Consider the following 22,940-nt stretch of genomic DNA (forward strand, 5'->3'; position numbering starts at 1 on the left):
AAATAGTAAAAAATAAAGAAAAACCCTTTTGACTGGTACTGTATATAAAATCAAGGCTGAAAAGCCGAACAGATTTTCCAAACATGTATTCACTCATTATGTTCCATTCCATTCCCCGCTCCCATGTACTTCCTAACGGGCAGATCCCAGTGAGTGAAAGATCGGAAATAAAGTACTAATTCTAAATCCATTATGACATCAGTCAAAGCGTTTAAGCATTTTAATGTTTCTGTAATTGAACAACATAGCAGTGTAACTGTTATAATAAAGGTATCATACTGTATTAACACGAGCTGGGCTAGAGTAGAAGAAGTCTGACATTCCATTTGGTTATAGAATTGATTAAAAGGAACCTAAGGGAGAGAGAGAGAGTAGCGGGCAGAGTGAAATGTCGATAAACTACACAATTATAGCGTCCCAAATGGTACCCTATTCCCTTTATAGTGCACTACTTTTGACCAGAGACCTATGGACAAACTAGCGCTCTAGTCAAAATTGGGCTCTGGTCAAAAGTAGTGCACTATATAGAGAATAGGGTGCCATTTGAGACGCAGGCAAAGACAGCACTGTCCCCGTATCAGATCTAGGTTACTTATTGCATGCTGTCTGTCCTCCACTGGAGCTCAGGGAACTGATCTGGAGTCAGTTATGTGGGCGACGTTGTGTCCAGGCTCCAGGTAGACCTCTCAGTTTCAACATCCAGCCCTCTCCCCACAGCGGAGCAGCTCCTCTGGGCATGGCTGTCTTACTCCAGCCCCAGGCCTGGTCAGGACGACTGCATCAGGCCCGTCAGCCGTTTGCCCGTCAGTGACTTTCCCTGAAGAGAGATAGTAGGGAATTAATATGATGGTTTCCTTGTTGGTTTCAGATGAGAAGTTTTGTAACAAAGTTGTGGTCGGATTCATCTCTACAGTATGTGTAGATGACAGACAGACAGACAGACAGACAGACAGACAGACAGACAGACAGACAGACAGACAGACAGACAGACAGACAGACAGACAGACAGACAGACGGACAGACTGACTGACGGACTGACCGACTGACTGACTGACGACTGACTGACTGACTGACTGACGACTGACTGACTGACTGACGACTGACTGACTGACTGACTGACTGACTGACTGACCGACGACCGACTGACTGACTGACTGACTGACTGACCGACGACCGACTGACCGACTGACTGACTGACCGACTGACGACTGACCGACCGACCGACTGACTGACCGGACTGACTGACTGACCGACTGACGACTGACTGACCGACCGACCGACTGACTGACGGACTGACCGACTGACTGACCGACTGACCGACTGACCGACTGACTGACTGACTGACCGACTGACTGACTGACCGACCGACTGACTGACTGACCGACCGACTGACTGACTGACTGACCGACTGACCGACTGACCGACTGACCGACTGACGACTGACCGACTGACCGACCGACCGACTGACCGACTGACTGACCGACCGACTGACTGACCGACTGACTGACTGACCGACCGACCGACTGACTGACCGACTGACTGACCGACTGACTGACCGACTGACTGACCGACCGGATCGACTGACTGACCGACCGACTGACCGACTGACTGACCGACTGACCGACCGACCGACTGACGCGACTGACTGACCGACTGACTGACCGACTGACTGACCGACCGACTGACTGACCGACTGACGGACCGACCGACTGACGGCGACTGACCGACTGACTGACCGACTGCGGACTGACCGACCGACTGACGACTGACTGACCGACGACTGACCGACTGACTGACTGACGGACCGACTGACTGACTGACCGACTGACCGACGACTGACTGACTGACCGACTGACTGACTGACTGACTGACTGACTGACTGACCGACTGACTGACTGACCGACTGACGGACTGACTGACTGACTGACTGACTGACTGACCGACGACTGACCGACTGACTGACTGACTGACTGACCTGACGGACCGACTGACCGACTGACTGACTGACTGACTGACTGACTGACTGACCGACTGACGACCGACGGACCGACTGACCGCTGACTGACTGACTGACCGACCGACTGACTGACTGACTGACGACCGACTGACTGACTGACCGACCGACCGACTGACTGACTGACCGACTGACTGACTGACCGACTGACTGACTGACTGACTGACGGACCGACTGACTGACCGGACTGACTGACTGACCGACTGACCGACTGACTGACTGACTGACTGACCGACCGACGACGGACCGACTGACCGACTGACCGACCGACCGACTGACTGACTGACTGACCGACTGACCGAGGACTGACTGACTGACCCGACTGACTGACCGACTGACTGACTGACTGACTGACTGACTGACTGACTGACTGACTGACTGACTGACTGACTGACTGACTGACTGACTGACTGACTGACTGACTGACTGACTGACTGACTGACTGACTGACTGACTGACTGACTGAAAGAAAGAAAGATAGGGAGGAAGAGCCACTGACCACGCTGCGTGTGAACTTCTCCAGAGAGGTGCGTCTTCCCTGCTGCTGCTCCGTCTCAGGCTGGGGCACAAAGCATCATGGGAAGAGAAGGGAGAGGAGAAATGGAAGAAAAAAAAGAAGGGAGCTGAAAACAAAGTAAAGGAGTCACTGATATCTCTGGTTCAGACTAAACAGTAGTTTACCAAGTCACTGATATCTCTGGTACAGACTAAACAGTAGTTTACCAAGTCACTGATATCACTGGTTCAGACTAAACAGTAGTTTACCAAGTCACTGATATCTCTGGTTCAGACTAAACAGTAGTTTACCAAGTCACTGATATCTCTGGTACAGACTAAACAGTAGTTTACCAAGTCACTGATATCTCTGGTACAGACTAAACAGTAGTTTACCAAGTCACTGATATCACTGGTTCAGACTAAACAGTAGTTTACCAAGTCACTGATATCTCTGGTTCAGACTAAACAGTAGTTTACCAAGTCACTGATATCACTGGTTCAGACTAAACAGTAGTTTACCAAGTCACTGATATCTCTGGTTCAGACTAAACAGTAGTTTACCAAGTCACTGATATCACTGGTTCAGACTAAACAGTAGTTTACCAAGTCACTGATATCACTGGTTCAGACTAAACAGTAGTTTACCAAGTCACTGATATCACTGGTTCAGACTAAACAGTAGTTTACCAAGTCACTGATATCACTGGTTCAGACTAAACAGTAGTTTACCAAGTCACTGATATCTCTGGTACAGACTAAACAGTAGTTTACCAAGTCACTGATATCACTGGTTCAGACTAAACAGTAGTTTACCAAGTCACTGATATCACTGGTTCAGACTAAACAGTAGTTTACCAAGTCACTGATATCACTGGTTCAGACTAAACAGTAGTTTACCAAGTCACTGATATCTCTGGTTCAGACTAAAGAGTAGTTTACCAAGTCACTGATATCACTGGTTCAGACTAAACAGTAGTTTACCAAGTCACTGATATCACTGGTTCAGACTAAACAGTAGTTTACCAAGTCACTGATATCACTGGTTCAGACTAAACAGTAATTTACCAAGTCACTGATATCTCTGGTTCAGACTAAACAGTAGTTTACCAAGTCACTGATATCACTGGTTCAGACTAAACAGTAGTTTACCAAGTCACTGATATCTCTGGTTCAGACTAAACAGTAGTTTACCAAGTCACTGATATCACTGGTTCAGACTAAACAGTAGTTTACCAAGTCACTGATATCTCTGGTACAGACTATAAAGTCGTTTACCAAGTCACTGACTGCAGAACCTGGACATCTCCAGCAGAGGGCAGAGCTTCACTACCTTGGATGCTGAGGAATGGCGTCTAACTGCAGTCTGCTCCAGGCAAAAGGAGACTAGCACAAACACACACACACCTTCATCATCAGAAGCTCCTGGTAAGCATTGGAGCGGAGGTAACGTGTGTAGCTGTCACTCTTCATCAGCTTATAGATGTGGTCCTGAAACAGGAGAGAGGGAGGAGACAGAGATCAGTTTTGTGTTTTAGCGGTATGCGGTGTTAGTCTTTTTTCTCCCTTTCTGTGTCCCTCCCTCTTTCTAACTTCTCCCCTTTCTGTGTCCCTCCCTCTTTCTAACCCCTCCCCTTCTGTGTCCCTCCCTCTTTCTAACCCCTCCCCTTCGGTGTCCCTCCCTCTTTCTAACCCCTCCCCTTTCAGTGTCCCTCCCTCTTTCTATCCCCTCCTCTTTCTGTGTCCCTCCCTCTTTCTAACCCTCCCCTTTCAGTGTCCCTCCCTCTTTCTATCCCCTCCTCTTTCTGTGTCCCGCCCTCTTTCTAACCCCTCCCCTTTCAGTGTCCCTCCCTCTTTCTATCCCCTCCTCTTTCTGTGTCCCTCCCTCTTTCTATCCCCTCCCCTTTCTGTGTCCCTCCCTCTTTCTAACCCCTCCCCTTTCAGTGTCCCTCCCTCTTTATAACCCCTCCCCTTTCTGTGTCCCTCCCTCTTTATAACCCATCCCCTTTCTGTGTCCCTCCCTCTTTATAACCCCTCCCCTTTCTGTGTCCCTCCCTCTTTCTAACCCATCCCCTTTCTGTGTCCCTCCCTCTTTCTAACCCCTCCCCTTTCTGTGTCCCTCCCTCTTTCTACATCCTTCTCTTCCTCCTAGCTTATATAATGTAATATAATTTCTGTCTATCTGTAATATAATGAACCTGTCTGTCTGTCTGTCTGTAATATAATGAACCTGTCTGTCTGTCTGTCTGTAATATAATGAACCTGTCTGTCTGTAATATAATGAACCTGTCTCTCTCTCTATCTGTAATATACTGAACCTGTCTCTCTGTCTGTCTGTAATATAATGAACCTGTCTGTCTGTCTATCTGTAATATAATGAACCTGTCTCTCTGTCTGTCTGTAATATATAGAACCTGTCTGTCTGTCTGTCTGTCTGTAATATAATGAACCTGTCTCTCTGTCTATCTGTAATATAATGAACCTGTCTCTCTGTCTGTCTGTAATATAATGAACCTGTCTGTCTGTCTGTCTGTAATATAATGAACCTGTCTCTCTGTCTGTCTGTAAAATAATGAACCTGTCTGTCTGTAATATACTGAACCTGTCTCTCTGTCTATCTGTAATATAATGAACATGTCTGTCTGTCTGTCTGTAATATAATGAACCTGTCTCTCTGTCTGTCTGTAATATAATGAACCTGTCTGTCTGTCTGTCTGTAATATAATGAACCTGTCTCTCTGTCTGTCTGTAATATAATGAACCTGTCTGTCTGTCTGTCTGTAATATAATGAACCTGTCTCTCTGTCTATCTGTAATATAATGAACCTGTCTGTCTGTCTGTAATATAATGAACCTGTCTGTCTGTCTGTCTGTCTGTCTGTCTGTCTGTAATATAATGAATCTGTCTGTCTGTCTATCTGTAATATAATGAACCTGTCTCTCTGTCTGTCTGTAATATAATGAACCTGTCTCTCTGTCTGTCTGTAATATAATGAACCTGTCTGTCTGTCTGTCTGTCTGTAATATAATGAACCTGTCTCTCTGTCTGTCTGTAATATAATGAACCTGTCTGTCTGTCTGTCTGTAATATAATGAACCTGTCTGTCTGTCTGTCTGTCTGTAATATAATGAACCTGTCTCTCTGTCTGTCTGTAATATAATGAACCTGTCTGTCTGTCTGTCTGTCTGTCTGTAATATAATGAACCTGTCTGTCTGTAATATAATGAACCTGTCTCTCTGTCTGTCTGTAATATAATGAACCTGTCTGTTTGTCTGTCTGTAATATAATGAACCTGTCTCTCTGTCTGTCTGTAATATAATGAACCTGTCTGTCTGTAATATAATGAACCTGTCTGTCTGTCTGTCTGTAATATAATGAACCTGTCTGTCTGTCTGTCTGTAATATAATGAACCTGTCTCTCTGTCTGTCTGTAATATAATGAACCTGTCTGTCTGTCTGTCTGTCTGTAATATAATGAACCTGTCTCTCTCTCTGTCTGTCTGTAATATAATGAACCTGTCTCTCTGTCTGTCTGTAATATAATGAACCTGTCTGTCTGTAATATAATGAACCTGTCTGTCTGTCTGTCTGTCTGTAATATAATGAACCTGTCTGTCTGTCTGTCTGTAATATAATGAACCTGTCTCTCTGTCTATCTGTAATATAATGAACCTATCTCTCTGTCTGTCTGTAATATAATGTACCTGTCTGTCTGTCTGTCTGTCTGTCTGTAATATAATATACATGTTCATCTTCATAGCTGTATCGTCCAGGGTCTGTTATATAATGGACCTGTCTGTCTGTCTGTCTGTTTGTCTGTCTGTAATATAATGCACCTGTGCGTCTTCGTAGCTGTATCGTCCCGGGTCTTTAAGGTTGGTGCTGGTGCGTTCGTAGCTGTGTGAGTCCAGGTTGATGGAACTGGGAGCGCCTTCTGCCAGAAACTCTGTCCAGATCTCCTGAGCCCGCTCTGCCACATTCTCCAGAGGCTGCCTCTTCAGATCCTGCACCGCCAACCAGAACCTGTATAGGGGTTACACAATATTACAGCACCAACCAGAACCTGTATAGGGGTTACACAATATTACAGCACCAACCAGAACCTGTATAGGGGTTACACAATATTACAGCACCAACCAGAACATGTATAGGGGTTACACAATATTACAGCACCAACCAGAACCTGTATAGGGGTTACACAATATTACAGCACCAACCAGAACCTGTATAGGGGTTACACAATATTACAGCACCAACCAGAACCTGTATAGGGGTTACACAATATTACTGAACCAACCAGAACCTGTATAGGGGTTACACAATATTACAGCACCAACCAGAACCTGTATAGGGGTTACACAATATTACTGAACCAACCAGAACCTGTATAGGGGTTACACAATATTACAGCACCAACCAGAACCTGTATAGGGGTTACACAATATTACAGCACCAACCAGAACCTGTATAGGGGTTACACAATATTACAGCACCAACCAGAACCTGTATAGGGGTTACACAATATTACATGACAGCACCAACCTTTCGGAAAAACTAAAAACAAAGTAATTAAAGAGGTGGATTGAATAGAGGGTGAGATAGTGGAGAGAGATAAGGTTGTGTCCGTCCGTCCTCAGTAGCCCCAAGGCTCCAGCGACCTTGGTTATCTCTCCAGTCCACAACCCTGTTATCATCTTTAGTAGAGCCCTTCATCAGAACATGCCTTCAGGGGACACACATACTCACACACAAGGTAGAGGTAGTGAGGGTAGAGGTAGTGAGGGTAGAGGTAGTGATGGTAGAGGTAGTGAGGGTAAAGGTAGTGAGGGTAGAGGTAGTGAGGGTAGAGGTAGTGAAGGTAGAGGTAGTGAGGGTAGAGGTAGTGAGGGTAGAGGTAGTAAGGGTAGAGGTAGTGAGGGTAAAGGTAGTGAGGGTAGAGGTAGTGAGGGTAGAGGTAGTGAGGGTAGAGGTAGTAAGGGTAGAGGTAGTGAGGGTGAACTTTCAAACAGAGGGATGGGAAGAGGAAAGGAAAGATGTAGGAGATGAAGGGAAGATGAAAGGAAAATATGGCGGTAGGGGATGGATGGAAGAGGATGAGGAGAACTGGGGAAGGAGAAGAATGGAGGGATGGGATGAAGCTAAGGGATCAGGTGATGGGAGATGAAGAGGGATAAGGAAGGAGGGATGGAAGGAGGAGATGGTGAGAGGAAGGGAGGGAAAATGGAGGGATAGGATGAGGGGATCAGGTGAGAGGAAATATGGATGGGATGAGATAAAGGATGTGTGAATGAAAGAAGGAGAGGAGAGGAGTGTTCTATGTGACTAACTGTAGGTTTTCTGAGCTGAACTCTGATTCCAGGAACTTGAGGAACTGGTCTCGTCCTGCCGGATCCTTCAGAGCTTCTTCTAGAGAGAAACCCCACTTCCTCACCCTCCGTTGACTGGGGTCCTTACTGAGGGGAGGGAGAGAGGGGAGAGGGAGAGAGGAGAGTGGGAGAGAGGGGGTAGGGTGAGAGGGGAGAGAGGGGGTAAGGAGAGAGGGGAGAGTGAGAGAGGGGTATGGGAGAGAGGGAAGAGGGAGAGAGGGGGTAGGGAGAGAGGGGAGAGGGAGAGATGGGAGAGGGAGAGAGGGGTTAGGGAGAGAGGGGTAGGTAGAGAGGGGAGAGTGAGAGAGGGGGTAGGGAGAGAGGGGAGAAGGAGAGAGGGGGGTTGGGAGAGAGGGGAGAGAGAGAGGGGGTAGGGAGAGAGGGAAGATGGAGAGAGGGGAGAGAGAAAGAGGGGGTAGGGAGAGAGGGGAGAGGGAGAGAGGGGGCAGGGAGAGAGGGGAGAGGGGAGAGGGAGAGAGGGGGTAGGAAGAGAGGGGAGAGGGAGGGGGTAGGGAGAGAGGGGAGAGAGAGAGGGGGGTAGGGAGATAAAGAGAGCGAGAGAGAGGGGGAGAGGGGGTAGGAAGAGAGGGGAGAGGGAGAGGGGGTAGGGAGAGAGGGGAGAGAGAGGGGAGAGGGAGAGAAGGAGAGAGTTGGACACAGGATAACGAGGAGGGAGAAAAAGTTTGAATTCATGAAAGATCAAGAGATTTAAAAAATAGATACACAGGAAAAATGAATACTGTGATCTGAAACAGTCTGAAACAGTCTGAAACTGTCTGTGATCTCAAACATATCAAACAGTCGGAAACAGTCTCTGATCTCAAACAGTCGGAAATAGTCTCTGATCTCAAACAGTCTGAAACAGTCTCTGATCTCAAACAGTCTGAAACAGTCTCTGATCTCAAACAGTCTGAAACAGTCTCTGATCTCAAACAGTCTGAAACATTCTGAAACAGTCTCAAACAGTCTCTGATCTCAAACAGTCTGAAACAGTCTCTGATCTCAAACAGTCGGAAATAGTCTCTGATCTCAAACAGTCTGAAACAGTCTCTGATCTCAAACAGTCTGAAACAGTCTCTGATCTCAAACAGTCTGAAACAGTCTCTGATCTCAAACAGTCTGAAACATTCTGAAACAGTCTCAAACAATGTGCGATCTCAAACATCTCAAACAGTCTCCAACAGTCTCAAACAGTCTCAAACAGTCTCTGATCTCAAACTGTCTCTGATCTCAAACAATCTGAAACAGTCTGAAACCGTCTCTGATCTCAAACGGTTTGAAACCGTCTGAAACAGTCTGAAACAGTCTCTGATCTCAAATAGTCTCAAACAGTCTCAAACAGTCTCAAACAGTCTCAAACTGTCTGTGATCTGAAACAGACTCAAACAGTCTCAAACAGTCTCAAACAGTCTCAAACAGTCTGAAACAGTTGACAGTCTGGACAAGCAGTCTGAAACAGTTGAAGACAGTACTGTAAGCAGGTCTGACACAGTCTCTAATCTCAAACAGTCTGGAAGACATGTCTCGAAACTGTACTTAATGTAACATCTAAACAGGATCATGAAGCTAAATTAGTCTCAATGATTAACCGTCTCAAACAGTCTGAAACAGCTATTTTTCGCCCCTTCGCTTATATAACGGTGCGGCTAATCTATGGATTTTTACAGCTAACGGCCACTAGAAGACCTCCTAAATCTATGGATTTTACAGGTTACAGTCCACCAACTTGAACTCTATGGGCTCTATGACCGGTCCGCGCCCCCCCACCTTTAGCGGCGGGCTCCAGCAGGAAAAGCTGGAGGCCGGAAAAGAGTGAGACAGGTAGCGCGCAAAAGTAAAAGTGGAACCGAGAGTGGTACGAGAGACAGAACGAGAGACAGAACGAGAGCAAGACAGACAGACATTACGAGAGCGAGACAGTTTGTCTCTTTCCCGACAATCCCCTCTGTGCACGAACCCTTACATATGGTAATTAAACATTAAAACACCTGCGGCTTATAGTCCAGTGCGGCTTATATATGTACACATCATTCAATATTCATTCAAATTAGCTGCTGCGGCTTATACTCCGGTGCGCCTTATAGTGCGGGAAAATACGGTATACGTCTGGTTGATTAACCTCTACATAAGGAGACCCAAGGCTTCCAGAACTACACTGTGCTGGGTGACAGCCTAGTCTAGCCCTGAATATATATTTTATATCTGTATTTAATAAAGATATAGGACGATGGGAGGTCATTGCTCTTTTCTAAGTCTAAAGGTGATTATGTGAGACACAGCATAGGCGAGATAGATAGCTATCTGTAAATCTGGTACTTTGAAGTCACTATATAGGAATGATATAGGACGATAGCTTGTCCTTGCCCTGTGTTCCATTCGGTCACTGACGGTGATTTTGCAGTGGAAAGGCTGTGGGCTAGAAAAGGAAAAGGCTTCACTTCCTGGAAGTATTTCCTGTGAGTTTGGGTGTTTCCTTTTGTAGTTGATGCCCTTGCAAACCATGCAACCAAATACCTTTTTTACAAGACCTTAGTATTACTTGATTCTGGGTGTTGTGGTTCTCACCTGGCCTCCAGGTCCCAGAATGAGAGGTCGTCACTAGTCCAGGGGTTGGAGGGTTCTGGTGACACCACCAACGGGTCATACTCCTGGTACTGCTCTGTGTAAGACATCAGACTGACAGCAACACAACAGACAACACACAGAGATGGACATTGTGAAGACTGACACATGATCAGTCAGATGTGGATATGGAAACTGGTGAGCCAACAGTAGTTTAGATGGAAACTGGTGAGCCAACAGTAGTTTAGATGGAAACTGGTGAGCCAACAGTAGTTTAGATGGAAACTGGTGAGCCAACAGTAGTTTAGATGGAAACTGGTGAGCCAACAGCAGTTTAGATGGAAACTGGTGAGCCAACAGTAGTTTAGATGGAAACTGGTGAGCCAACAGTAGTTTAGATGGAAACTGGTGAGCCAACAGTAGTTTAGATGGAAACTGGTGAGCCAACAGTTGTTTAGATGGAAACTGGTGAGCCAACAGTAGTTTAGATGGAAACTGGTGAGCCAACAGTAGTTTAGATGGAAACTGGTGAGCCAACAGTAGTTTAGATGGAAACTGGTGAGCCAACAGTAGTTTAGATGGAAACTGGTGAGCCAACAGTAGTTTAGATGGAAACTGGTGAGCCAACAGTAGTTTAGATGGAAACTGGTGAGCCAACAGTAGTTTAGATGGAAACTGATGAGCCAACAGTAGTTTAGATGGAAACTGGTGAACCAACAGTAGTTTAGATGGAAACTGGTGAACCAGCAGTAGTTTAGATGGAAACTGGTGAACCAGCAGTAGTTTAGATGGAAACTGGTGTGCCAACAGTAGTTTAGATGGAAACTGGTGAGCCAACAGTAGTTTAGATGGAAACTGGTGAACCAGCAGTAGTTTAGATGGAAACTGGTGAACCAGCAGTAGTTTAGATGGAAACTGGTGAGCCAACAGTAGTTTAGATGGAAACTGGTGAGCCAACAGTAGTTTAGATGGAAACTGGTGAACCAGCAGTAGTTTAGATGGAAACTGGTGAACCAGCAGTAGTTTAGATGGAAACTGGTGAGCCAACAGTAGTTTAGATGGAAACTGGTGAGCCAACAGTAGTTTAGATGGAAACTGGTGAGCCAACAGTAGTTTAGATGGAAACTGGTGAGCCAACAGTAGTTTAGATGGAAACTGGTGAGCCAACAGTAGTTTAGATGGAAACTGGTGAGCCAACAGTAGTTTAGATGGAAACTGGTGAGCCAACAGTAGTTTAGATGGAAACTGGTGAGCCAACAGTAGTTTAGATGGAAACTGGTGAGCCAACAGTAGTTTAGATGGAAACTGGTGAGCCAACAGTAGTTTAGATGGAAACTGGTGAGCCAACAGTAGTTTAGATGGAAACTGGTGAGCCAACAGTAGTTTAGATGGAAACTGGTGAGCCAACAGTAGTTTAGATGGAAACTGGTGAGCCAACAGTAGTTTAGATGGAAACTGGTGAGCCAACAGTAGTTTAGATGGAAACTGGTGAGCCAACAGTAGTTTAGATGGAAACTGGTGAGCCAACAGTAGTTTAGATGGAAACTGGTGAACCAACAGTAGTTTAGATGGAAACTGGTGAGCCAACAGTAGTTTAGATGGAAACTGGGGTGAGCCAACAGTAGTTTAGATGGGGTGGAAACTGATGAACCAACAGTAGTTTAGATGGAAACTGGTGAGCCAACAGTAGTTTAGATGGAAACTGGTGAGCCAACAGTAGTTTAGATGGAAACTGGTGAGCCAACAGTAGTTTAGATGGAAACTGGTGAGCCAACTGTAGTTTAGATGGAAAATGGTGAGCCAACAGTAGTTTAGATGGAAACTGGTGAGCCAACAGTAGTTTAGATGGAAACTGGTGAGCCAACAGTAGTTTAGATGGAAACTGGTGTGCCAACAGTAGTTTAGATGGAAACTGGTGAGCCAACAGTAGTTTAGATGGAAACTGGTGAGCCAACAGTAGTTTAGATGGAAACTGATGAACCAACAGTAGTTTAGATGGAAACTGGTGAGCCAACAGTAGTTTAGATGGAAACTGGTGAGCCAACAGTAGTTTAGATGGAAACTGGTGAGCCAACAGCAGTTTCCACCACAGTGCAAGCCCAGTTTCAAACACCCTACCTGCATCACCATAGCGACACTGGCCATGAGCTCTTTAAAGGAATTATTAGAAACACACACACACACACACACACACACACACACACACACACACACAATCCCTGGTAGAAGGTCACATTCAGAAACCATAACCCACTTCAGTCCTGCCCTCCAGCCTGTACCTTGCCCCTTGACCTTGCCTAAGGCTGAGCCCCCAATCATTCCCAGCTCTATGACAAGGGTCAAAGGTCACCCACCAGCCCACCAGATGACCCCTGGAGTAATCACAGTCTCTGTGCTGGTGCTGTGGGCAAGCGGCTTAACAACACTCCACTGCAGACCCAGGATTAACTGGAAAGCTGCATGGACTGGGGCTAGTGAGGCTACCGAGCCAAAGGGTTAAGATGGACTGGGGTTGGAGGAGTGCAGAGGAAGGGAGGAGGGTGGTTTCTTCTATTCAGAGCTCTGGAATTCCACACCGGTTGATACAATATATATGTGTTGATTTATCAACGTCAATGTGCTTTATGACAGGATATGCTTTATAGGTGAGATGGTGGAGCTTTGATCATACCTACCTCTCAGCCACTTTAGAAACCTTCATACAGTGTCTGTCCAACTGGCTGTTAAGAAACACAATCTGAACAGGGATGTGGAGGAAAAATAATAGACATCATTATTCATTGATTACAATTAAAACTGGTTTCTAATTGATAAACTCAGAGCTATGTTCTTGTGATTACAAGAACATTGTATATTGTGTGGATTACATTTTAATTGATAAAGTACATCTTAGGACATCTAATATAACATCCAATACAACATCCAACATCGAATGGAACATCCAACATAACATCCAACATCCAATAGAACAGCCAACATCCAATAGAACAGCCAACATCCAATATAACATCAATAGAACCTCTAATATAACATCCAATAGAACATCCAACATCCAATAGAACATCCAACATCCAATATAACATCCAACATCCAATAGAACATCCAACATCCAATTGAACATCCAACATCCAATTGAACATCCAACATCCAATAGAACATCCAACATCTAATAGAACATCCACATTTGAATATCCAACATCTAGTAGAACATCCAATACAACATCCAACATCCAATAGCCCAGGGGTGTCAAACTCAATCAGCGTAAGGGCCATGCTGAAAAAACACAACGAATTTGCTGGCCAGACATAGAACTTGCATAACACTGGCCCAAACTGGCCACTGTTTTATTACAAAAAATATGGCCCTTTACAATGTCCACTTTTGTACAAAGGATGCTTTATATAGCATTTTAACATAATTAAAACAAAACATTTGATAAATATTCGTCCAGCCTTTGCTGCTATGCTTGCAGATAATATGCTGCGACCCTCATCAAAAAGTATTTAATAACTCCAAATAACAAAAAGGTAACTATAGGTTGTTGTAACATTTCAACTTTAAAATATGTTTTTCCTTTTTTTCTTTCAAAACCGAAGCCAGACTGCAATATTTTAGCAGCCTATCTAGGACTGTGGCATGTGTCAGCCTATCTAGGACTGTGGTATGTTTCAGCCTATCTAGGACTGTGGTATGTTTCAGCCTATCTAGGACTGTGGTATGTTTCAGCCTATCTAGGACTGTGGTATGTTTCAGCCTATCTAGGACTGTGGCATGTGTCAGCCTATGTAGGACTGTGGTATGTTTCATCCTATCTAGGACTGTGGCATGTGTCAGCCTATCTAGGACTGTGGTATGTGTCAGCCTATCTAGGACTGTGGTATGTTTCAGCCTATCTAGGACTGTGGTATGTTTCAGCCTATCTAGGACTGTGGTATGTTTCAGCCTATCTAGGACTGTGGTATGTTTCAGCCTATCTAGGACTGTGGCATGTGTCAGCCTATCTAGGACTGTGGTATGTTTCAGCCTATCTAGGACTGTGGTATGTTTCAGCCTATCTAGGACTGTGGTATGTTTCAGCCTATCTAGGACTGTGGTATGTTTCCAGCCTATCTAGGACTGTGGTATGTTTCAGCCTATCTAGGACTGTGGTATGTTTCATCCTATCTAGGACTGTGGCATGTTTCAGCCTATCTAGGACTGTGGTATGTTTCAGCCTATCTAGGACTGTGGTATGTTTCAGCCTATCTAGGACTGTGGTATGTTTCATCCTATCTAGGACTGTGGTATGTTTCAGCCTATCTAGGACTGTGGCATGTGTCAGCCTATCTAGGACTGTGGTATGTTTCAGCCTATCTAGGACTGTGGTATGTTTCATCCTATCTAGGACTGTGGCATGTGTCAGCCTATCTAGGACTGTGGTATGTTTCAGCCTATCTAGGACTGTGGTATGTTTCAGCCTATCTAGGACTGTGGTATGTTTCATCCTATCTAGGACTGTGGCATGTGTCAGCCTATCTAGGACTGTGGCATGTGTCAGCCTATCTAGGACTGTGGTATGTGTCAGCCTATCTAGGACTGTGGTATGTTTCATCCTATCTAGGACTGTGGTATGTTTCAGCCTATCTAGGACTGTGGTATGTGTCAGCCTATCTAGGACTGTGGCATGTGTCAGCCTATCTAGGACTGTGGCATGTTTCAGCCTATCTAGGACTGTGGTATGTTTCATCCTATCTAGGACTGTGGTATGTTTCAGCCTATCTAGGACTGTGGTATGTGTCAGCCTATCTAGGACTGTGGCATGTGTCAGCCTATCTAGGACTGTGGCATGTGTCAGCCTATCTAGGACTGTGGTATGTTTCAGCCTATCTAGGACTGTGGTATGTTTCAGCCTATCTAGGACTGTGGTATGTTTCAGCCTATCTAGGACTGTGGTATGTTTCAGCCTATCTAGGACTGTGGCATGTGTCAGCCTATGTAGGACTGTGGTATGTTTCATCCTATCTAGGACTGTGGCATGTGTCAGCCTATCTAGGACTGTGGTATGTGTCAGCCTATCTAGGACTGTGGTATGTTTCAGCCTATCTAGGACTGTGGTATGTTTCAGCCTATCTAGGACTGTGGTATGTTTCAGCCTATCTAGGACTGTGGTATGTTTCCAGCCTATCTAGGACTGTGGCATGTGTCAGCCTATCTAGGACTGTGGTATGTTTCAGCCTATCTAGGACTGTGGTATGTTTCAGCCTATCTAGGACTGTGGTATGTTTCAGCCTATCTAAGACTGTGGTATGTTTCAGCCTATCTAGGACTGTGGTATGTTTCATCCTATCTAGGACTGTGGTATGTGTCAGCCTATCTAGGACTGTGGTATGTTTCAGCCTATCTAGGACTGTGGTATGTTTCAGCCTATCTAGGACTGTGGTATGTTTCATCCTATCTAGGACTGTGGCATGTTTCAGCCTATCTAGGACTGTGGTATGTTTCAGCCTATCTAGGACTGTGGTATGTTTCAGCCTATCTAGGACTGTGGTATGTTTCAGCCTATCTGTAGCTCAGGGTAGAGCACGTAACTCCAAGGTAGTGGGTTCGATCCTCGGGACCACCCACATGTATGCACGATGACTGTAAGTCGTGGATAAAAGCGTCTGTAAATGGCATATTATATATATCTAGGACTGTGGTATGTTTCAGCCTATCTAGGACTGTGGTATGTTTCAGCCTATCTAGGACTGTGGTATGTTTCAGCCTATCTAGGACTGTGGTATGTTTCAGCCTATCTAGGACTGTGGCATGTGTCAGCCTATCTAGGACTGTGGTATGTTTCAGCCTATCTAGGACTGTGGTATGTTTCAGCCTATCTAGGACTGTGGTATGTTTCAGCCTATCTAGGACTGTGGTATGTTTCAGCCTATCTAGGACTGTGGTATGTTTCATCCTATCTAGGACTGTGGTATGTGTCAGCCTATCTAGGACTGTGGTATGTTTCAGCCTATCTAGGACTGTGGTATGTTTCAGCCTATCTAGGACTGTGGTATGTTTCATCCTATCTAGGACTGTGGCATGTTTCAGCCTATCTAGGACTGTGGTATGTTTCAGCCTATCTAGGACTGTGGTATGTTTCAGCCTATCTGTAGCTCAGCTGGTAGAGCACGGCGCTTGTAACTCCAAGGTAGTGGGTTCGATCCCCGGGACCACCCATACACAAAAAAAAAATGTATGCACGCATGACTGTAAGTCGCTTTGGATAAAAGCGTCTGCTAAATGGCATATTATTATTATTATTATTATATCTAGGACTGTGGTATGTTTCAGCCTATCTAGGACTGTGGTATGTTTCAGCCTATCTAGGACTGTGGTATGTTTCATCCTATCTAGGACTGTGGTATGTTTCAGCCTATCTAGGACTGTGGTATGTTTCATCCTATCTAGGACTGTGGTATGTTTCATCCTATCTAGGACTGTGGTATGTTTCAGCCTATCTAGGACTGTGGTATGTGTCTGTACACTTTCCCTCCGCTGTGCGCCGTAAAACGGGACACACGAATGCAGCGCAATTGAAGTTGAATTCACCGATGCCAGCGCATCAGGCTATACTTTCATAAAGTAGATGACTCAACTGTTGACTCATTTATACTCCCTTGTATGTCCTATTGTCCTTTAGCAGTGATTTAGTAGTGTGAATCCTTTAACTTATAACTTTTTGACAACCAAGATGACATTTTCTGTAGGCTACAGTAATGACCCGTTGGAATCAACACCTTTAAACTTTCAGTCCGGTAGAAGATTTTTGTCAGTGCCATTAGTGATATGATACAGTGCACTGGCTGGCTCGTGTGTGGGTGTGTGTGGGTCTGGGAGGAGGGGTGTGTGGGTGGCAATGCATTGCCATTTGGCGTGCAACACGTTGGCAGTGCTTGCTGTGACTTGTAGTGCAGCGCATTGCTGGCAGTATGGAAGTGTGTCAAAGTGAATTGACAACCCAAGTCATTGTGCGTGCCAGATAGGAATGTGTCACGTGCTGAATCGGGCCTTGTGTTTGACATATGTACAATAGAACATCCAACAGAACATCCAACATCTAACAAAACATCCATTAGAACATCCAACATCTAATAGAACATCCAATAGAACATCCAACATCTAATAGAACATCCAACATCCAACAGAACATCCAACATCTAATAGAACATCCAATAGAACATCTAACATCTAATAGAACATCCAACATCCAACAGAACATCCAACATCTAATAGAACATCCAACATCCAACAGAACATCCAACATCTAATAGAACATCCAATAGAACATCCAACATCTAATAGAACATCCAACATCCAACAGAACACCCAACATCTAATAGAACATCCAACATCTAATAGAACATCCAATAGAACATCTAACATCTAATATAACATCCAACATCCAACATAACATCCAACATCTAATAGAACATCCAACATCCAATAGAACACACAGACACAGAAGTACCTCTTTCTCCACGTCCTCTTTGGTGCCTTTCCTGGCTATTTGTGAGGGTGTGTGTACTGGGCTCTGAGACTGACCCTCCTCTATCAGTCCATACACTGACTGGAAGGAGAGAGAAATCAGGGGGATGGAGAGAAGGAGAGAGAAATCAGGGGGATGGAGAGAAGGAGAGAGAAATCAGGGGGATGGAGAGAAGGAGAGAGAAATCAGGGGGATGGAGAGAAGGAGAGAGAAATCAGGGGGATGGAGAGAAGGAGAGAGAAATCAGGGGGATGGAGAGAAGGAGATAGAAATCAGGGGGATGGAGAGAAGGAGATAGAAATCAGGGGGATGGAGAGAAGGAGAGAGAAATCAGGGGGATGGAGAGAAGGAGAGAGAAATCAGGGGGATGGAGAGAAGGAGATAGAAATCAGGGGGATGGAGAGAAGGAGAGAGAAATCAGGGGGATGGAGAGAAGGAGAGAGAAATCAGGGGGATGGAGAGAAGGAGAGAGAAATCAGGGGGGATGGAGAGAAGGAGAGAGAAATCAGGGGGATGGAGAGAAGGAGAGAGAAATCAGGGGGATGGAGAGAAGGAGAGAGAAATCAGGGGGATGGAGAGAAGGAGAGAGAAATCAGGGGGATGGAGAGAAGGAGAGAGAAATCAGGGGATGGAGAGAAGGATAGAGAAATCAGGGGGATGGAGAGAAGGAGAGAGAAATCAGGGGGATGGAGAGAAGGAGAGAGAAATCAGGGGGATGGAGAGAAGGAGAGAGAAATCAGGGGATGGAGAGAAGGAGGAGAAATCAGGGGGATGGAGAGAAGGAGAGAGAAATCAGGGGGATGGAGAGAAGGAGAGAGAAATCAGGGGGATGGAGAGAAGGAGAGAGAAATCAGGGGGATGGAGAGAAGGAGAGAGAAATCAGGGGGATGGAGAGAAGGAGAGAGAAATCAGGGGGGTGGAGAGAAGGAGAGAGAAATCAGGGGGATGGAGAGAAGGAGAGAGAAATCAGGGGGATGGAGAGAAGGAGAGAGAAATCAGGGGGATGGAGAGAAGGAGAGAGAAATCAGGGGGATGGAGAGAAGGAGAGAGAAATCAGGGGGATGGAGAGAAGGAGAGAGAAATCAGGGGGATGGAGAGAAGGAGAGAGAAATCAGGGGGATGGAGAGAAGGAGATAGAAATCAGGGGGATGGAGAGAAGGAGAGAGAAATCAGGGGGATGGAGAGAAGGAGAGAGAAATCAGGGGGATGGAGAGAAGGAGAGAGAATTCAGGGGGATGGAGAGAAGGAGAGAGAAATCAGGGGGATGGAGAGAAGGAGAGAGAAATCAGGGGGATGGAGAGAAGGAGAGAGAAATCAGGGGGATGGAGAGAAGGAGAGAGAAATCAGGGGGATGGAGAGAAGGAGAGAGAAATCAGGGGGATGGAGAGAAGGAGATAGAAATCAGGGGGATGGAGAGAAGGAGAGAGAAATCAGGGGGATGGAGAGAAGGAGAGAGAAATCAGGGGATGGAGAGAAGGAGAGAGAAATCAGGGGGATGGAGAGAAGGAGAGAGAAATCAGGGGGATGAAGAGAAGGAGAGAGAAATCAGGGGGATGGAGAGAAGGAGAGAGAAATCAGGGGGATGGAGAGAAGGAGAGAGAAATCAGGGGGATGGAGAGAAGGAGAGAGAAATCAGGGGGATGGAGAGAAGGAGAGAGAAATCAGGGGGATGGAGAGAAGGAGAGAGAAATCAGGGGGGATGGAGAGAAGGAGAGAGAAATCAGGGGGATGGAGAGAAGGAGAGAGAAATCAGGGGGATGGAGAGAAGGAGAGAGAAATCAGGGGGATGAGAGAAGGAGAGATAAATCAGGGGGATGGAGAGAAGGAGATAGAAATCAGGGGGATGGAGAGAAGGAGAGAGAAATCAGGGGGATGGAGAGAAGGAGAGAGAAATCAGGGGGATGGAGAGAAGGAGAGAGAAATCAGGGGGATGGAGAGAAGGAGATAGAAATCAGGGGGATGGAGAGAAGGAGAGAGAAATCAGGGGGATGGAGAGAGAAGGAGAGAGAAATCAGGGGGGATGGAGAGAAGGAGATAGAAATCAGGGGGATGGAGAGAAGGAGAGAGAAATCAGGGGGATGGAGAGAAGGAGAGAGAAATCAGGGGGATGGAGAGAAGGAGATAGAAATCAGGGGGATGGAGAGAAGGAGAGAGAAATCAGGGGGATGGAGAGAAGGAGAGAGAAATCAGGGGGATGAGAGAAGGAGATAGAAATCAGGGGGATGGAGAGAAGGAGAGAGAAATCAGGGGGATGGAGAGAAGGAGAGAGAAATCAGGGGGATGGAGAGAAGGAGATAGAAATCAGGGGGATGGAGAGAAGGGGAGAGAAATCAGGGGGATGGAGAGAAGGATATAGAAATCAGGGGGATGGAGAGAAGGAGAGAGAAATCAGGGGGATGGAGAGAAGGAGAGAGAAATCAGGGGGATGGAGAGAAGGAGATAGAAATCAGGGGGATGGAGAGAAGGAGAGAGAAATCAGGGGGGATGGAGAGAAGGAGATAGAAATCAGGGGGATGGAGAGAAGGAGAGAGAAATCAGGGGGATGGAGAGAAGGAGAGAGAAATCAGGGGATGGAGAGAAGGAGATAGAAATCAGGGGGATGGAGAGAAGGGGAGAGAAATCAGGGGGATGGAGAGAAGGATATAGAAATCAGGGGGATGGAGAGAAGGATATAGAAATCAGGGGGATGGAGAGAAGGAGATAGAAATCAGGGGGATGGAGAGAAGGAGAGAGAAATCAGGGGGATGGAGAGAAGGAGATAGAAATCAGGGGGATGGAGAGAAGGAGAGAGAAATCAGGGGGATGGAGAGAAGGAGAGAGAAATCAGGGGGATGGAGAGAAGGAGAGAGAAATCAGGGGGATGGAGAGAAGAGAGAGAGAAATCAGGGGGATGGAGAGAAGGAGATAGAAATCAGGGGGATGGAGAGAAGGAGAGAGAAATCAGGGGGATGGATAGAAGGAGATAGAAATCAGGGGGATGGAGAGAAGGAGAGAGAAATCAGGGGGATGAGAGAAGGAGATAGAAATCAGGGGGATGGAGAGGAGAGAGAAATCAGGGGGATGGAGAGAAGGAGAGAGAAATCAGGGGGATGGAGAGAAGGAGATAGAAATCAGGGGGATGGAGAGAAGGAGAGAGAAATCAGGGGGGTGGAGAGAAGGAGAGAGAAATCAGGGGGATGGAGAGAAGGAGAGAGAAATCAGGGGGATGGAGAGAAGGAGATAGAAATCAGGGGGATGGAGAGAAGGAGAGCGAAATCAGGGGGATGGAGAGAAGGAGAGAGAAATGGAGGAGAAGAAAGGAGAGGGAAGAGTGGCATGTTACCATCATCCCGTATTGGGTTTTTCAAACTTTTTTTGTAAAGCCTTTGACATTGTCTATTGACCCACCCACTACACCAACCCAATAGTTCTGGGCACAGTCTAGTGAATCTAGTCCTTCCTGGCCATACCTTCTTGACTCTCTGTGGGTTCTTCATGCGTCTGCATTTCCTGATGTCCATCTCTGTGGTGTTCACACAACCTGGCTGGAGATCATAGAGGATCAAGTGTTATGTTCAGTAGGCACAGGAAACAGGAAACAGGAAACACTTTCAAAATAGAAATGCAGTGTTAATGGGCAAGTCCAGGTACATACCACAAAAAACACATACACATACACGCACACACACACACACACACACACACACACACACAGTCTTGTACGTCCACACACACACACACACATATACACACAAGCACGCACATACCACAGGTCTATGGACATCCCAGAAAGCTCTTTCTTGACTATCTAGAATCTTCCTCTCAATTCTATCCTTTTTCCTGTCGATCCTGGAGGAGAGGAAGAGAGAGAGAGAGAGAGAGAGAGAGAGAGAGAGAGAGAGAGAGAGAGAGAGAGAGAGAGAGAGAGAGAGAGAGAGAGAGAGAGAGAGAAAGAAAGAGAGACAGAGACAGAGACAGAGAAAAGAGACAGAGAAAAGAGAGAGAAGAGATAGTGTTAGACATAGCCTAAGGGTGTTTACTTTGTTATATAAAAACATCCACCCAAATACAATACACTCACTAATATAAAAAAGAAGAAAACACACAGACACAAACTCACATTATGTTATTCTAACCTTGGGGGACCTAAAATTGATTTCCATTCAAAAGTCTACTTTCCCTAAGCCTAACCCTAAACCCAACCCTAATTCAAGCCCTAACCTTAAATCTAACTAATTTAATGTCCCCTTAAGGGAGAATTTCCCTTGTTTTACTATCCTTGTGGGGACTTGTGGGGTCTTGTGGGGTCTTGTGGGGTCTTGTGGGGACTTGTGGGGTCTTGTTGGGTCTTGTGGGGTATTGTGGGGATTTGTGGGGACTTGTGGGGTCTTGTGGGGACTTGTGGGGTCTTGTGGGGACTTGTGGGGACTTTTGGGGTCTTGTGTGGTCTTGTGGGGTCTTGTGGGGATGTGTGGGGTCTTGTGGGGACTTGTGGGGTCTTGTGGGGTCTTGTGGGGACTTGTGGGGACTTTTGGGGTCTTGTGTGGTCTTGTGGGGACTTGTGGGGTCTTGTGGGGTCTTGTGAGGACTTGTGGGGTCTTGTGGGGTCTTGTGGGGTCTTGTGAGGACTTGTGGGGTCTTGTGGGGTCTTGTGGGGACTTGTGGGGTCTTGTGGGGTCTTGTGGGGTCTTGTGGGGACTTGTGAGGACTTGTGGGGACTTGTGAGGACTTGTGGGGTCTTGTGGGGTCTTGTGGGGACTTGTGAGGACATGTGGGGTCTTGTGGGGACTTGTGAGGACTTGTGAGGTCTTGTGGGGTCTTGTGAGGACTTGTGGGGTCTTGTGGGGTCTTGTGGGGACTTGTGGGGTCTTGTGGGGTCTTGTGGGGACTTGTGGGGTCTTGTGGGCTCTTGTGGGGACTTGTGGGGTCTTGTGGGGACTTGTGGGGTCTTGTGGGGTCTTGTGGGGACTTGTGGGGTCTTGTGGGTCTTGTGGGGACTTGTGGGGTCTTGTGGGGA

General features: G+C 46.2%; 1 protein-coding gene across 1 annotated transcript in view; it reads right to left on the reverse strand.

Annotated features, from left to right (window-relative positions):
* LOC121548530 (regulator of G-protein signaling 6-like) overlaps positions 1-22,940 on the reverse strand; it is a 146,596-nt gene continuing 123,656 nt past the window's right edge. Inside the window, exons 9-18 of the mRNA XM_041859995.1 lie at positions 21,691-21,772; positions 21,394-21,468; positions 17,927-18,025; positions 13,115-13,176; positions 10,443-10,553; positions 7,839-7,964; positions 6,348-6,534; positions 3,917-4,000; positions 2,514-2,573; positions 1-817 (exon numbers count right to left, since the gene is read on the reverse strand). Of these exons, the coding sequence (XP_041715929.1) occupies positions 767-817; positions 2,514-2,573; positions 3,917-4,000; positions 6,348-6,534; positions 7,839-7,964; positions 10,443-10,553; positions 13,115-13,176; positions 17,927-18,025; positions 21,394-21,468; positions 21,691-21,772 (937 nt within the window). The 3' untranslated portion in view covers positions 1-766. The remainder of the gene's footprint in view (positions 818-2,513; positions 2,574-3,916; positions 4,001-6,347; positions 6,535-7,838; positions 7,965-10,442; positions 10,554-13,114; positions 13,177-17,926; positions 18,026-21,393; positions 21,469-21,690; positions 21,773-22,940) is intronic.

This window comes from Coregonus clupeaformis, unplaced genomic scaffold (genome assembly GCF_020615455.1).
Source record: "Coregonus clupeaformis isolate EN_2021a unplaced genomic scaffold, ASM2061545v1 scaf0141, whole genome shotgun sequence".
Taxonomy (NCBI): Eukaryota; Metazoa; Chordata; class Actinopteri; order Salmoniformes; family Salmonidae; genus Coregonus; species Coregonus clupeaformis.